The sequence below is a fragment of the Podarcis muralis genome, chromosome 9 (assembly GCF_964188315.1).
Source record: "Podarcis muralis chromosome 9, rPodMur119.hap1.1, whole genome shotgun sequence".
In the NCBI taxonomy this organism is placed as follows: Eukaryota; Metazoa; Chordata; class Lepidosauria; order Squamata; family Lacertidae; genus Podarcis; species Podarcis muralis.
Genome location: NC_135663.1, coordinates 28,067,309 through 28,082,747, shown reverse-complemented (window position 1 = coordinate 28,082,747; position 15,439 = coordinate 28,067,309). Strand labels below are relative to the sequence as shown.

Below are 15,439 nucleotides of genomic sequence, written 5' to 3'. Positions count from 1 at the left end.
TCAGCTTCGCCTTTGAGCCAGTGCCAACGACTGGGCTCAACCTCTTCAGCCCCGACTGGGCCAGGCGAGCTGGAAAAGCACTCCCAGAGGCCTTCCACTGCAGGGAGCAGGTCTAAGTGCTGTGGACTCACAACTTAGAGCTGTGAGCACCAAACTCAGTTCCAAAAGTCAGCAGAGTATGAACCACACGAGCGACAGCTCTGAAGTATTTTATTCTCTACAGCTACTGCATAAACTAACTAAAGACTAATCGGAGACACTGGGCTGCATGAGTGTTATAGCTGCTTGAGCAGTCACCTTATCTATATAGCGATAACACTCAGACTCTCACAGGCTGGAGCGGAAGAAGCGATGAGCAAAATCCGCCCCCTCCTTTCTGAAACATTGTCAGCAGATTCTTGCAATGGGAGGGGTGAAACATCCTCATGCTCTGCATATGACTTAGCTGGATATCACGAATAACTTTTACCACCATGTTACTAAGCAAACAACAGAATATATTGAACCTAGACCAGTATATTTAATTTTAGAAATACATGTGACAAAAGTAATTTGACCTTAAACATATCAGTGATACCAGCTAAATAAAAATACTGCCAATGGTTTACCTTGCAATTTCTTAAGGTTGTGGACCTCTTTAAAACGAGCTCAATGATTATTTTCTTTAAGTGTCTTAAAATAATGTGATTTACTTACTGGATTGAGAACAACAGTGAAAAACAGTTCCCCACCCTGTATACTTTTGTTCAGTTCTTTAGGACCACCAGGATACTCTTTGTAGAAAATGGTGTGAGTAAAGAGACCACAAGTTTGTCGAGGAAGAACCTACAGAAAAACAGTGAGGGGAAGGGCAGAATGAGGCATGATCTACCCAAAGTAGAGCACTTACTGAGTCCCAGAAATTTTAATGGAAGAGATATTAACATGCACTTAATTCTCCCACTGTAACCAGTACAACTTGAATATGCTTAACTTTGTTGGGTGATTTTTTTAACCTTAATTTTGATGTACAGAAAAATGCACAGAATAAAGAGAAGCTACAAACTCCTGGGGCAGCAGCATATTGATAGGTACAGTAGCAAACCCCATATTGTGCCAGTGCACCAATGTGCAACAAAGCACCACATGAGCAGATTACTTGTTAATTTATTTATATATGTATTAATATATTTAATAATGCATTGATATTTATAACTTTGAAAAAAACTTTTTTTTGCCAAATTGTTTTTATTGATTTTCCAAATCTTATCAAATCAACCACAAATTAAAACTAATTTAATACATTCCCCCCCCCAAAAAATGGCCAAAAAACCCCCCTTTCAATGTGACCTACAATCATCTCAGGCTTGTCAGTTCCCCATTCCCTCCTCCTTCTCTTGACACAGCACTGAGGAGGAGATCAGATGCTTTCTCTTCCATTTTAAACAAATGTTCCTCATCAGAAACCAAACAGCTCACCATGATGTTTTTGTGGATGAAGCCTTTTCTGTACCGTGCAGGTTTCAGGTGTGGATACTCTTCTGTGCTGGTGATTCTGATATTCCAGACTTTCTTCCAGGCATCGTAAAGTTGGACGTGGACAGGATAGACGCCAGAATGGTGTGGAGCTACAGCATATCCCAGATCAGTTGGAATGCCATGTTCCTGAAGCAAAGCAAAACAAAAACCTGGAGAGCTCATCACTTAAAAGCTCTCCGTGGGCCTCTCACCCAAGCAAATATATAAACAAGTGTGATAACGCTTTCTTTCACATCTTGCTTTCAGGTACAGTGCCACAGAAAAGATGACAAAAATGGCAGGCAGACATTGTGGTCCACTAGAGGAAGAAGTCCAAAAGCAATAATAGCATACCCTTATTAGCGTTAACTAAAAGTGACAAAGTAATGTGCAAGGTCCCTTTCCAGCTTTTCAGCTGTCATGGAACTTAACATACATTTTTCATCTGCATAAAGTATGATAGGTATAATATATTTTGCAATACATGGAAACAACATGGAGGAAATCAATATGTAAGTTTCTGAAATTCAATCACTTTTATGACTTGCTTTGCTTTTCATATATGTCTACACATGCAGACAACCTGTTAAATCCATACATTGATCCTTATGATATTGTTATTCCAGTTGACATTCTGTTTCTTTCCTTCTGAACAGAATATATTCAAAAGCTACAGCAGGTTGGGCAAATGTCAGCTTGAGACTTTTCTTTCAGGTTCCTTTTTCATGCTAATGAAAGCTTATAAAGGAAACTTATAAAGTAGCTTCCTCCTACATTTTTTCTGATTAGTTCAGTGCACTTTTTGTCTAAGATCTCCTCTGTTGCAAGTGCAATAGCATGTGGCCTTTGTGTCTTCCATTCTGTAATGATCATGGCTTCCATTCAACAGTAATGCCACCAAGGTTTCTCTTTTGTTGTATCTCTAGCAGTGTTCTATCAAGATATCTAACATGCAAATTATCCTCCCTGAATAACTTGTTAATTTAAATAGACTTATGTGGCTTATTTTAAAATCCTGGATGAACCCCATATGCCTAGATAATGGCAAATCTTTTTCCTCCAGATTTTTAATCTTTTTTATAAGCCTTACACTTTAAAGCTTAAAACGAAGGCTGCTGTGTAATTTTAAGTCTCTACTTTTTTATTTCACTAAATTCAATTTAGGTCTCCTTTGGAGATTCCTATCTGCCAGCATAATGCAATTTCACAATTCTGTTTTAAAGTTAAATTCCTAAACTGGTCCCTGTGTGCCTGCTGATTCGCACTGAACATTTCTCCTCAACACTTCTGTTGCTGAACAAAGGTTCAAGATGCCTAGCCATATTGTACGTAGCACAATAATCAATATAACTGGCTCTCCATTTACCAACTCTTATATTTCTGAAAATTAGGCTGAAACAAGAGGTTGCAATGCAAGAACTGTATGTAAGAGTAATGCTAAAGATTTCTCCATAAGAAACATTTTCCAGATCACAGTACGTAACTTTATAGGATGACTGCACACATAAAGAACTTATTGACATATTTGTTATCAATATATTAATTCACCCATGTAAAATGTATACAAAAATACCTGAATTAAGAGCAGAAGGCAGATTTCAGGCAAAATGGAGATCTTTTGGCTTTCTTCTGTTGTTTACTTCAAGTATAATTTTTAAAAACGACAATAGCAGTATTCTTCATAGAATTTTCCTTAGCCAAACAGGGCTAGCCAATAAAGGTAGTTCTGCATAATTCCCCTGGGATAGTTTTAATATTTATGTGAATTTAAAACAAATAAGAATATATAGGTATACTCCCAATTTATCTGAATGTTTATACTTACAATGGAAAAAAACCAGTGTATTTTCAATACTTTCTATATGAATATTCAGTGTCTGTTGTACACTTAATAGCACAACTGTGGCTAATTGCGGAGAAAAAAGATTTTGAAAATACAATTTTCATACTAAATCCAATTTCCTTGGAGTAAGTCTGATTGAATTCAATGGGACTTGTGTAATACACACACACACACACACACACACACACACACACACAGTATATATATGTATATATATAGAGAGAGAGAGAGGATTGCGCTAAAAGAAATAGTTTTCGGGAAACTTATTTAGGGGCTTAAAGCTTAATTGTAAAGGTAAGCAAATAGTTTTTTACTGTAATCTTGTCATTTGTTCATAGGTGGTCTTGTGTGAGACATCGTAAATCCTGACAAATCCCCAGTATTTAGGTACAGCTGGGAATGTACCCTGTCTGAGAACTGCTGCCAGTCAGGGTTCGACCACACTTTGCTTGCCCAGTGCCTAGAACGCAATGGTCCAAGTGGTTTTCTGCTTGTCCCATGCTTTCTAGATAAAAGTCCATGCAGTTTTCTGTTTGCTCTGCCACTTGCCCTAGGAAAACTTGCTTTTTAACCACTGAATCAGAGCCTTTGTCAATCTGCAGAAAACTCAGCCGATGTTTGCTCTGATTCCATGGTAAAGAGTGGGTTTTGCTTGGGGAAAGAGGTGGAACAAGCGGAAGTGTGGATGAGCCCTCAGTGTAGATAATTCCAAGATAGATGGGAAAAGAAGTTGGCCCAGTATAAAGCAGCATCCTATTTAACTTTAGGATGTATCAAAATGGACAGCATTTTCTGACCAAGAGGCAGATAATGACTAAGAATATGATCTTCAAAGCTGTATCACTGGGGGCTGGCTCAGAGATTTCTTGCATTTAATCTTGCTGGTGATCCTGCTGATGGTCATTGTCATTCTTGAGCATTTTCCTGATCCCAGAGGCTGGAAAATCATGAAAGTGGCCAGGGTCTATTTCCATCTGAACTAGTTATGGGACTGTTATTGGTAAAAGTGCAATGACAATTGATTTGAATTTGAGGTGGTGCTGCAAAATAGTTGTGCCTGTTCTGTGATTTTATTATACTTGTCCAGTGGCATCATATAAGCATGACTGAATTCAAGTGCGTTTCTTAACAAGCTGAGAACAGCAGCCCAGATAAATTGATCTAAGAGGCATTTCAATACATTCCCTAAATGGAAAACACTAAATTTATGAGATTAGAGTGGAAAATGTGTACTATGAATTAGGAAGCAAAACTGCCAAATCCACAGTATATGAATTAAACTCACTAAGGCAAATTTTTTGTTGAGGATCATCTGTTCTACCAGGGATGATTCATTATGGAAGAGATGAGGCTGCATGTGGCTCCACATATGAGGGAACCACCAAAATTCATCCACAGACCCCAGTAATAGGTCATCGCCTTCGTCTTCCTCTGCAGTTCCTGCAGAAACAAATAGATGCGTAGAATAACTTTTCCACTTCATTAAAAAAAATGCTTTAACAAATATTTGAGAAAAGCACAATGAACTTTAGAATTAGATCACAACAAATTCTGGCAGGAAGATCAACCCAGCCTCACAAGCAACCAACAGCCAAACACAGAAGGCAGCTCACACAGAAGGCAATTCATCTGGTCAAGTCACTCAAGGCATGAAGTTGATAAAGTGCCTATGTGGCTAGATACGTACCCAGAAAACCAACCACAAAACTGAGAAAGCACCATTAATTTGGGGGGTGGGGAGAGAGAAGAGCAAAAATAAAAATAAGGTGCTTGAAATATGATTTATTCCATGTCTGGAAGAAAAAAAATACTTTAAGCACCCTGGTGCAGATTTGGAAAAGAAATGGCATTAAAAACATTGTGGCTGCATATTTACAAAATCATTCACACAAATTTAAGGGATGGGGTGTGGATCTTTCCAGAGGAACTTAAGACTAACATCTAGAAAACTGGCAAAAACCTTGAGGATGGGATTTCATTTTGCCAGGCTAAGTATTCTAAGACAAGCAGAGCTGTGAGCAATCCAGAACCACCACATTTTACATAAGAATGCTACAGAGTTTGAGGCCAGGGACAGGGTGAGACAGTAATGCCCAAGAAGTCAAACTGTGTGCCTGATGAGCAATTTCCGCTTGTAGCTAGACTTGCCAATGTGACTGATTAATAGTGCTGAGGGTCAGGGCAGAAGAATGAGTTGTTGGATCCTATTATATGTGCACAACAGACAAGGTAAGGAGCACTACCTTGCTTGAGTGTTTGAACATAAGGTTTTAATTGGATAAAGAAGGTGATATCAATTTGTGACAGCCCATTTATGCAACAGCTATTCCACTGGCGGCCACTTTATTCACAGTGTAACAAGGCAGTCAAAACCAATGGGTGTCATCCTGGTGAAAGATGTTGAGCCTCCTCACCATCCATAAGACTGAACATAAGCATTGTCTTAATAACATCTGTGTTTGAACAACATGTTCAAAGGTGTCACTGGTAACTGCTCCACATTTATGGGAAATTCTTCCCCATGAGATTCACCAGTGCTCTAGCCAAGTATTCTGGAAACTTCTTTGTGACATAATAAATCAAGTAGCTCCCTGAACTGGTGAGATGTTACATTAATCTTATTTGGTGCCATTATTAATAATGGTACCAGTTTCTGAGTCTTACAAATGAACAATCTGTTTTGTTTTTGTTTGCTGTGGTTGTTTATTTAAGATCCTGATTTATCTGGTGTGGTATATACAGCCTCATACATACAACTTCTGCCTTTCTATTGATAAAACGTCTTCTTTTCCTACTGGTGCTCTTTGAGTCAGGGAGGAGCAAGTGGTTTTAGAACTGAAACAGCATTTCAGGCAGCTGAAATGATGCCACAGACTGCTTGGGATCATTAGATTTTAGGAGTTCATTAAAACCAATGACTTTTGTCATTGGACAATATGGCCATTTCAGGGGTGAGCCAACATAAAGAGATCTGTTCTGTGGTAGTTATTTAGATGCACTGCTTTTACATGCCACGAGAGATTCAAGTCTTGTGCACACTGCAGCTATGATGCAAATTAACTAATCCTTTCCCTGTTTCTCAGCACAGCAGCCATTTTACAAACTGTTTCTATTGGTAAGAGTATGGTAAACTAGGGTGCATCTTTTTTTTTTTATAATATTTTTTATTGCGTTTCTTTTCATAATTTTGTACATTCCAAACCATACAGAATAAATCCAATACAAGAAACAATTTTTTGATTTTTTTTACAGAAAAAAACATTGTACTTCCCCACACCTTCCAGATCTGCATTCTTTGCAATAACCATATCAGCAATTTGTTACCTTATTTCAAACCTTGTTACCACTTTCAATTATTATGTAACCGTTATTCAATAAATTATATCTCAAATTTGATGCCTTTAAAATAAACATAATATGGTTGGTTCACTTTGTCTTCTTTTCTAAACTAGGGTGCATCTTGATTGGCATCTTTTTTTTTTTTTTTTTTTTTGCACCGTCTAACATTCATAGCTGAGTCAATATTTAGCATTTTCGGCACTCCATTTCTCCTTCTGCACCAGAAGGTGATGACAATGGGCTGCATTCAATGCTGCAGCTACACTTAAGCAACAGAACTTCCTCTTTCTCTTCTGGCCTTTTCATCAACACCACCCAACACCCTCAAAATGGGAGAGTGGGGACTATCTGGAGGTTTGTCCCACGGATCCAATCAGCAAGCCCTAGGGGCTCTGTGGTTTAGACCACAGCACCACCTACCTGCCTTTACTATATATTTCACAAACTCTATTAATGTTTATATTTTTTAATGATTTCTTTTCCCTATGTTTTTAATTGTTCCTGTTTTAGCTGTAAGCCATCTTGAGTCCCTGTCAGGGAAAAAGGTGGAACAAGAAGAAGGAGGAGGAGGAGGAGCAAATATATTGCAGTGCCAACTGACGGTTACTTTAAAATCATTTCCCATTACAGCTGGAGATGGACAAAATAGATTTTGCAACTTTTAGTAATTCCTTTTGTGCCATGTTTCTAGGCACAGGTCTGGGCTTCAAAGCTCCGTGTTTCAGCAGGGTTTCCCCCTGGACCTGGCCCTTTCCCAGGAAAGCCTGTGTTTTACTGCTGAATTGGAGCAAACGGCAATCAGATATTCTAGTTTACAGTAGAATAACATTCATCTTGCTGCATGATTACAAAAAGGGAACATGCATCTCAGATAACAGGAACATTACAGATAAATGTGTGACATGACACATGAAAGCTGGCTGGAAAAACAATCTGCCTGTTCCTCCAATACCACCTTCTGCCTCAACCTGTGTGTGCAGCAGGGCTGTGGATATCACGATGGCCCCATGACCACAGTAATCCCTGCCAGGATTATTTCACACAAAAAAACAGTGAAGGTTAGCCAAAACAGAAAAAGAACAACAAAAGAAAGAACTCAGGGTTGTTGTGAGAATAAAATGAGGCGAAGAAAGTTAGGTTTGCCACCTTGACATCCTTGGAGGAAAGCTGGGATATAAATGTAAATCAAATGTAAAGAGCAGAGGGGGGGGGGGAATCCAGTATTCAACATCAGCATTGGAAGGGCTGCAGCGTTATCTTATAACAGTTATGACTACAGTGGTACTTTGGTTCTTAAATGCCTTGGTACTCAAACAACTTAGAACCCAAACACTGCAAACCCAGAAGTAAGTATTTGCAAACTTTTTTCGAAAGCCAAACGTGCTCCATTTTGAGTGCCACACTTTCGTTTTGTGTGTTACACTGAGGTCTGTCTGTATTTGCTATTTATTTTGTGTTTTTATTTTTGCAGCTCTTTTTGTTTTGTTTTTGGTGACTGTATGGAACCCAGTACAGCTACTGACTGATGGATTGTGTGACTGCAGTACATTATTTATTGCTTTCATTTTATGGATCAATGGTCTCGTTAGAGAGTAAAATTCATGTTAAATTGCTGTTTTAGAGGTTGTTTTTAAAAGTCTGGAATGGATTAGTCCATTTTGCATTACTTTCTATAGGAAAGTGCACCTTGGTTTTGGAAAGGACTTCCAGAACGGATTAAGTTTGAGAACCAAGGTACCACTGTAATTATTATTACAGTGCAATCCTATGAATTGAGATGTAAATCCAAATGAGTTCTATTGGGACTTAAACCCAAGTGTGTACCAGGATTGTGGCTTAAAGCTGGTTGATGGCAAGTGCTGGTAAGTGGTTTACAATTTAATGCACTTTACAAATTTGACTGGGTTTAACGTGGAATCTCCCAGTCTATCGCTACACAGTTGCATCAATTTGCATAACACTTGTGATTCTATTCAGCAAAGTATTACATAATGTCAAGGAAAACAGCTTTATCCATTTGTGTTGAACTTGCATACCAGGTCAAACTTCAGCATCTTAATTAAGGCCAAGATTTTAAGAGACAGAAAGAAATTCTCAATAGCAGCTGTCCAGAATTTGGCTGGTGAATCCCAAAATGATAGTTGGAGCTCATTAGCTAATTGCAAGAAACTTGTAGATGCATTCTGAGATACCGGGAATGCTGCAGTACCAGAATGTCAGAGCTATGACATTACAGTAGATAAGACATCAGCCATACAAACTGATACAACACTGAAAATGTTTGGGATTTGAGTGCCAGACTAACTCACTTTGTAAAATTCACAACATAAGGAAGAGTTGATTGGTTTTCTGGTTTTATCCTCCTGAAGGAAGATTTCTTCTTCCCTTAGGCTCTGAGAGTTCTTCACTCTCATTTCATTTCGTTTTATAGCACAAAGCTGCAACACCAAAATCAATTTCAGCTCCATGCACTGCAAAGACACAAAACGATTGAGACCAATTTTGCTGGTTTCTCCCCCTTACCTGTGTGGTAAAATTTCCCTGAAAATCCCAGGTTGAAAGTGAAATTTGCAATTTGAGCTCTCAGAAGGTTCTGAGTATCAAGCAGAGCCTGAAACAGATATAAATTAAAAATTCATCAGGTACATACATAATCATGTTATTTATGCAGAAGTTGCCCTTTTCTTTCTTCTAACAGGCATACACATTCATTTTTCTCAGAGCAACAAGAGCAATGTTCTTTTACTCTTGTTGCAGCCCAAACAGCTTGATAATTATACAAAGCCAATTGTAAGAATATAAGGAGGACCTTTTCTGTAAGAAGGATACTATTAGTCATCTGGATCACAGCCTCATATGTTTTGTGTAAAAGGAGAATATTATGCTAAAATATGCACAAAAAGCTTATTCTGCAACTACTTGAATCTAATCTACTCACTTGGCCATTTTGGAAGCCATTTATTTTAGCTGTCAGCATAAACATTAGTACATGAATTTAATGCATGCTGAAGTACATGGATTGGTGCAGTTAATCAGGAATGCAAAGGTTGGGGGGCAGATAAACCTTGGCAAAACAGGAATTCAGCAAGTTTATTCAGATTCAGGCCTTCTGAATTTGCAGCAGCTTTTGATATAAAATACATTTGCTGACTCCTTTGTAATCTTGCTCCTAGACAGCAGGTGTTCCCACTAGACTAAACTAGACAGTTCAAAAAATAGTCTTAACAGCACAATTCTATTCATGTCTACTAGGGAGTAAGTTTAAATGAGTTCAATGAGGCTTGCATCCAGGTAAGCGAATATAGGATTGCAAACTAAATCTGCCCAATATAAAACACATTGAAATAGTCCTTGAAGTGATAAGTGCATTCAGCTAGGTACTTTTCTTCCAGAAAAAGGGGCAGGTCAAGTCAGATCTAACTGATTAAATGTTCTCTGATTTACAGACACTTCTTGAACTTTATCCAACAATATTACTAACTTCCGCACCTGATCAGGCTGAAAATGCCAGGGTTGTGGTTTTTTTTGGGGGGGGGGTGGTGGTGGCTTTGGACAAAGTGTGCCCAAGCCCTCAGTGTATCCTTCCTGGGCCACAGTGCCTTTCAAGTGGTATCTCTCCTCAGAGAGCTTACTGGGTAGTAAAAACAGGAATGAGAAAGGCCACTAACCAGGCCATTTCTTCAAGGCAAATAAGTTTTGCCAACCATGAGGCAGGCTAACACAATGGTCTCAGTCATGCAACTCACTGAGACCAAACAGACTAAAACAATTACATCAGATTCTGCCCTGCTTACTGGACTCATGACTGAGCAAGAATTTTAACCCTGATTCCCAGTTTGAAGACCCAGCACTCTAGTTGAGACAGTTGTTGGTTAGGCTTCAGCATGGACTTTGCAATTTGCAGTAAACTTTGAAGGTTATGCAGATTTTAAACCACATGATCCTCACCAAAATCAATAAGGGTCATGATGCTGATAAAACCCTGTGTGTCTATTTGAAAATATAACCCCTGTTTTGTAGTTATTTATTAAATATATGACAATGCAGTTACATAGGCAATTCCATTCACAATCTGACTTTTTTTTTAGTGGTATCTGGCAAGACTTCTATGTGAACTTTTAAATGCCTGCTGAAAACATTTCTATTCAGGCCTATGCAGGCAATTAAGAGTACATCCCCCACAATAAACTATCAATGTTTGTTTTTAAATTTCTTTTTGCTTTTAACTTGTTTTTAATGTGTTATGATGTTATTGTCTAGTTTTATGCTTTTATATTGTTGTAAACCACTGTGATATATTTTTGTGATACAGTGATATATAAATATTTTTTATGAATAGAGACCTTAATTATCTCTCTCTCCATTGTGCAATGTGCATTGTGCTTTTATACCCCATTTATAATTTTATTTATTTTGATTCATTTATAGAAACATTTGTATACCACTGTGTGATAAAAAACATATCAAAGCAGATTACAGCAATAAAAACATAAAATCATTTCAATAAGAACAAGTTAAAAAGTTAAAACCAGATCTCAATTAACCATTGTGGAAGGATACATTCGTATAGTTCTATTTCCTTCACTCCTGATTTTTTTCTTGTTCTTTAGACTATTATCAAAAGCTCCCATGTGTTGAACTTATTTTGTTGTTACTGCTTGTTTTTCTCTTTGTATATACTACATTTTTGTTGCTCAATAAAATTTAAAAAAAAAAAATGTAACAGAATGGTAAAAGAAACAGACAGCAGCATCACCAATGTAGAAGGATGCTGCTATCCTGTGAACTATGTTCTAGACAAACAAGCCGAGCTCACATTTGGTTGTCATGCCTATTATTATTTTCTGGGTAACTTGACATTTTACTTGCCATTTACGTTCTAAAAGAAAAATGTTAAAACACATGAAAAATATATAGCAACAGATGGCTTGGGCTATGTGTGTATATGTGTGTGTAAATTTCAGAGTGTGTGTGGGTATGCTTTCATGGGGGCAGAGTCTATATTTTCATTTCTAAATGCTATTTTGTATTCTAAAGATAAGTTGTTGAAAGGTTTTCTCTGCTTTTTATGTTTGCTTTTATAAACAGTTCTTCTGAGTATTTGTATTAATAGAACTATATAAACATATTGGTGCATGCTTCATAGCCTACTCACTGATAGAAATTTATTTAGACATATTCAGCTATTGTGCAAGAATTATGTAAGAAAAATAAACCACAACTGATGTAGTATCAGTTAAGGAAAGAGAAATTGACAGATAAGAAGAAAACTGGTTAAAAGCCAGCTTCACATTTTTCAGTAATTTAATGGAGGCTGCATACAGTTTATAAAACACATAGGTAGGATACTTTTTCTCTCTCTCTCTTTTTGGCAGTTTTCAGTCAAATGATACATTATGACAAAGAAAGAAATAACCTGAAACAAAAACTGCAGATTTCAGTAAACCCCTATACATATCCATTCATAAATCAATCCCATTATTTTCAATGAGAGAAACGGGTACAGGATTGCAGCTTTTGTCTAAATGCATTCAGATTTCCATTTAAAACCGAGAGAACAAAAAGTATTGACACTGCCTTTTATTTTATTTTTACACAAGCAGCAAAACATGCTTTTGTAGTTGCTGATCACACAGTGGCCTGAGGAAAACCATTAGTTCAAAATCCTGTTCTCTGTTAAGACGATAGGAATTACCAGCAGTTTGGAAAGCCTTTGCTGAGATTTAATGTTTTAAAATGTGATGTACAGTATTTGTATGCTGATTTATGACAAATCACATAATAAAGAAGTTGTATTTAAAGGAACAAAAAAACCATGCATGTTTCTGGAGAAAAGGAATGGGCGAAGCCAACTGCAGAAAATCCTGAGAAACTTCTGCCAGTCATCTGCCGGTCCCCAAGAGCTATTGCTCAGCTCACATAGAAAAGAGGTAGATTCTCAAGTGAGTGGAAAAAACAGTTAAGCTAGAAATGGTTAAGCATGCTGTCCCACCAATTCCACTTCTGACTGAGGCCCTCATGGTTGCTTGTCATTAAAATGAAAACAAACACTGGAAGTGTTGAGGATAGCCTGTGGAACCTCTTGTTTAGCCCTGAATGAGCTTCATGCCACACGTATTCACTGGTACACTTCAGATAAATTAACAAATTGGTTGAACGCATATGGAAATTTTCATCAAGGTACATCTAGTATAGTGGGCCCAAAACAAATTTTGAGAATATTACAGTGGTACCTCGGGTTACATATGCTTCAGGTTACAGACTCTGCTAACCCAGAAATAGTACCTCAGGTTAAGAACTTTGCTTCAGGATGAGAACAGAAATCGTGCTCTGGCGGCGCAGTGGCAGCAGGAGGCCCCATTAGCTAAAGTGGTCTTCAGGTTAAGAACAGTTTCAGGTTAAGAACGGACCTCTGGAACGAATTAAGTGCTTAACCCGAGGTACCACTGTAGATTCAATATTTTTCCAGGATTGAAGGACTTGCCAGTTGTAATTTTTAGGTAGAATTGTCCACAGGATACAAAAACGATCCATTTCATAAAATGAAACAACATAGTATAATTATATTGTTGCTTGTATCCCAATCTCCAACCTCCTAGGGGTCTAGTGTTTACTCAGTGTTTGGGTTCCATGGAATGAAAGTCGTTGGAGACTCTGATGCCATGATTGTTTAATTTAGACATATAAACAACCTGAACATAAGTTGGATAGGCTCACAGCATTAATATTCCAACAGATCTTGCTTAACAATTACATTTCAAGGGTGGTGCCCAAAGCCATAGCTTTGGTTTCAGCACACAGAATACGTCTAGCTTTTGTGTCTCCTTTGCTTCCACCTTAAGCCCAGGGTAAAGCTAGCTCTCTCACCCTTGTTCTCCTACCACTAGGATGACATGGCATCCAGCTGGGTTAAGGGAGGAAGAGGCTTATCCTCTTCTGAAAGAGGATCTAATTGTCTCTAGGGCAACATGGCCCAGTATTTAGTAATGCAGATGTGGGTGATTACAGGGCCAGCTAGGGCCATTATTTTAACAAAGAGATTAGTTTGACCAGTTTAGTAGGTTCTGTCCCTTCTACAACCTTGCAGATACAGAATCTGCCTTTGTTGGGACCTATAGGCACCATTCAAACAAAACCTCAATCCTATAACAATACATTTTATTCACTAAGTGTCCAAACCTTCAAACTGTGCAGTCAACTTATAAAATTTATGGTCCTCTACAGAAATCTACCACCACCAACCTTTAAAAAAATTACAGCAAACAACAGAATACTGAGTGTGCTATCTTCTTTAAAAATGGTTTGTGGAAATATTTCAAGCTACTGTACCTAATGTTCCTAACAGCTCCTAATTAAACATTTACTCACTTTAAAAATTCCTTTATGGCTTCCCAGAGAGATACGAAACAGGTTACAGGAGTGTTTTCATTGCCAACTGTACAAACAGTGATTATATTTTTCCTCTATTAATTCTCTTAATCTGTATTTAATTTAGATACTTACTGGAAACTGTCCATTTTAAAGCCATCTACTGCAACACAATCATATCCCTGTTTACTTAAAAGCAAGTAAAATGATTTCAATAGGCACCACATGCAAGCAAGTTTAGTGTTGCAGACTTCATGTTCATTTTTAAATGCTTGTTAAAGCTCTTTAGAACTAGCTTTTATATGCATTTTAACTGCTTTTTAAATGACTTTTTATTTTCCAACAATGGATTAACTGCTTCCAGATAAACTGTTACAAATGTTTTAACAGCTGTTTGCCAGCATAAGTAGCCTAAGACACTAGGCTCATTTGCACCTACCACATTAAATGGATCACTTCTAAGACCTGGTTCACACATAGAGCAATCCACATGGGGTGGCAGCTCATAATACAAGCACAATAGCAGAGTTTTATATGGGAAATAATTTGTTTTAACGTCACAGGATTTGGGCAAATTTTAACCATTTTTACTTCACCTATGTTCATGATCCTGCCCACCTAGCAGTTCGAAAGCACCCTTAAAAAGTGCAAGTAGATAAATAGGTACCGCTTTATAGCGGGAAGGTAAACGGTGTTCCGTGTGCTGCGCTGGTGCAGGCTCGCCAGAGCAGCGATGTCATACTGGCCACGTGACCCGGAAGTGTCTGCGGACAGCGCCGGCTCCCGGCCTCTAGAGTGAGATGAGCGCACAACCCTAGAGTCTGTCAAGACTGGCCCGTACGGGCAGGGGTACCTTTATCTTTTATGTTCATGAAGTTAACATTTGTTTCAATTGCACAACATTACGGACACATGGCTTGTCATATGATGCTATCATTACCATGGATGCATTCTTGACAGCCAACCTAAGCCATTTATCTCTCCCTATTCCTCCCCTCCCCACATGGAATACGTATGAGAATATTGGACTGGTTCCAGACAGATTTAGAGCAGTATACCCACTGAAATCAATGGGAGTTAAGTTGGTAATGACTAACTTAAACCCCAATGATTTTAATGCGCCTACTCTAACCACGGCTAAGTCTAAATCCAAACTGGTAACTTTAAATTGCCCTAGGAACTAGGCTACTAAAAGGAGGTAGGGCTTTGGCATTAAATAACTACCAAGGCTGATTTTTTTAAAAAATAGTTAGGTATGATCATGTTAGAGATTTCATTCAAATGTTACCTTTGTGACATGGCTGCTCTCTTCTCAATGTTTGAAGTTCTACATTACACGGGTACTTCTAATGTTAATAGTCTCAGTGGATGCTGATATAATTAGTACCCATG

The 15,439-nt window shown here is 38.0% G+C and overlaps 1 protein-coding gene across 3 annotated transcripts in view; it reads right to left on the bottom strand.

Annotated features, from left to right (window-relative positions):
* LOC114604745 (bifunctional heparan sulfate N-deacetylase/N-sulfotransferase 3) overlaps nucleotides 1–15,439 on the bottom strand; it is a 62,503-nt gene that overhangs the window by 33,020 nt on the left and 14,044 nt on the right. For all 3 annotated transcript variants that reach the window (XM_028745204.2, XM_028745203.2, XM_028745205.2), the window contains exons 2-5: nucleotides 9,203–9,290; nucleotides 4,626–4,780; nucleotides 1,459–1,644; nucleotides 697–825 (exon numbers count right to left, since the gene is read on the bottom strand). In XM_028745204.2, the coding sequence (XP_028601037.2) occupies nucleotides 697–825; nucleotides 1,459–1,644; nucleotides 4,626–4,780; nucleotides 9,203–9,290 (558 nt within the window). The remainder of the gene's footprint in view (nucleotides 1–696; nucleotides 826–1,458; nucleotides 1,645–4,625; nucleotides 4,781–9,202; nucleotides 9,291–15,439) is intronic.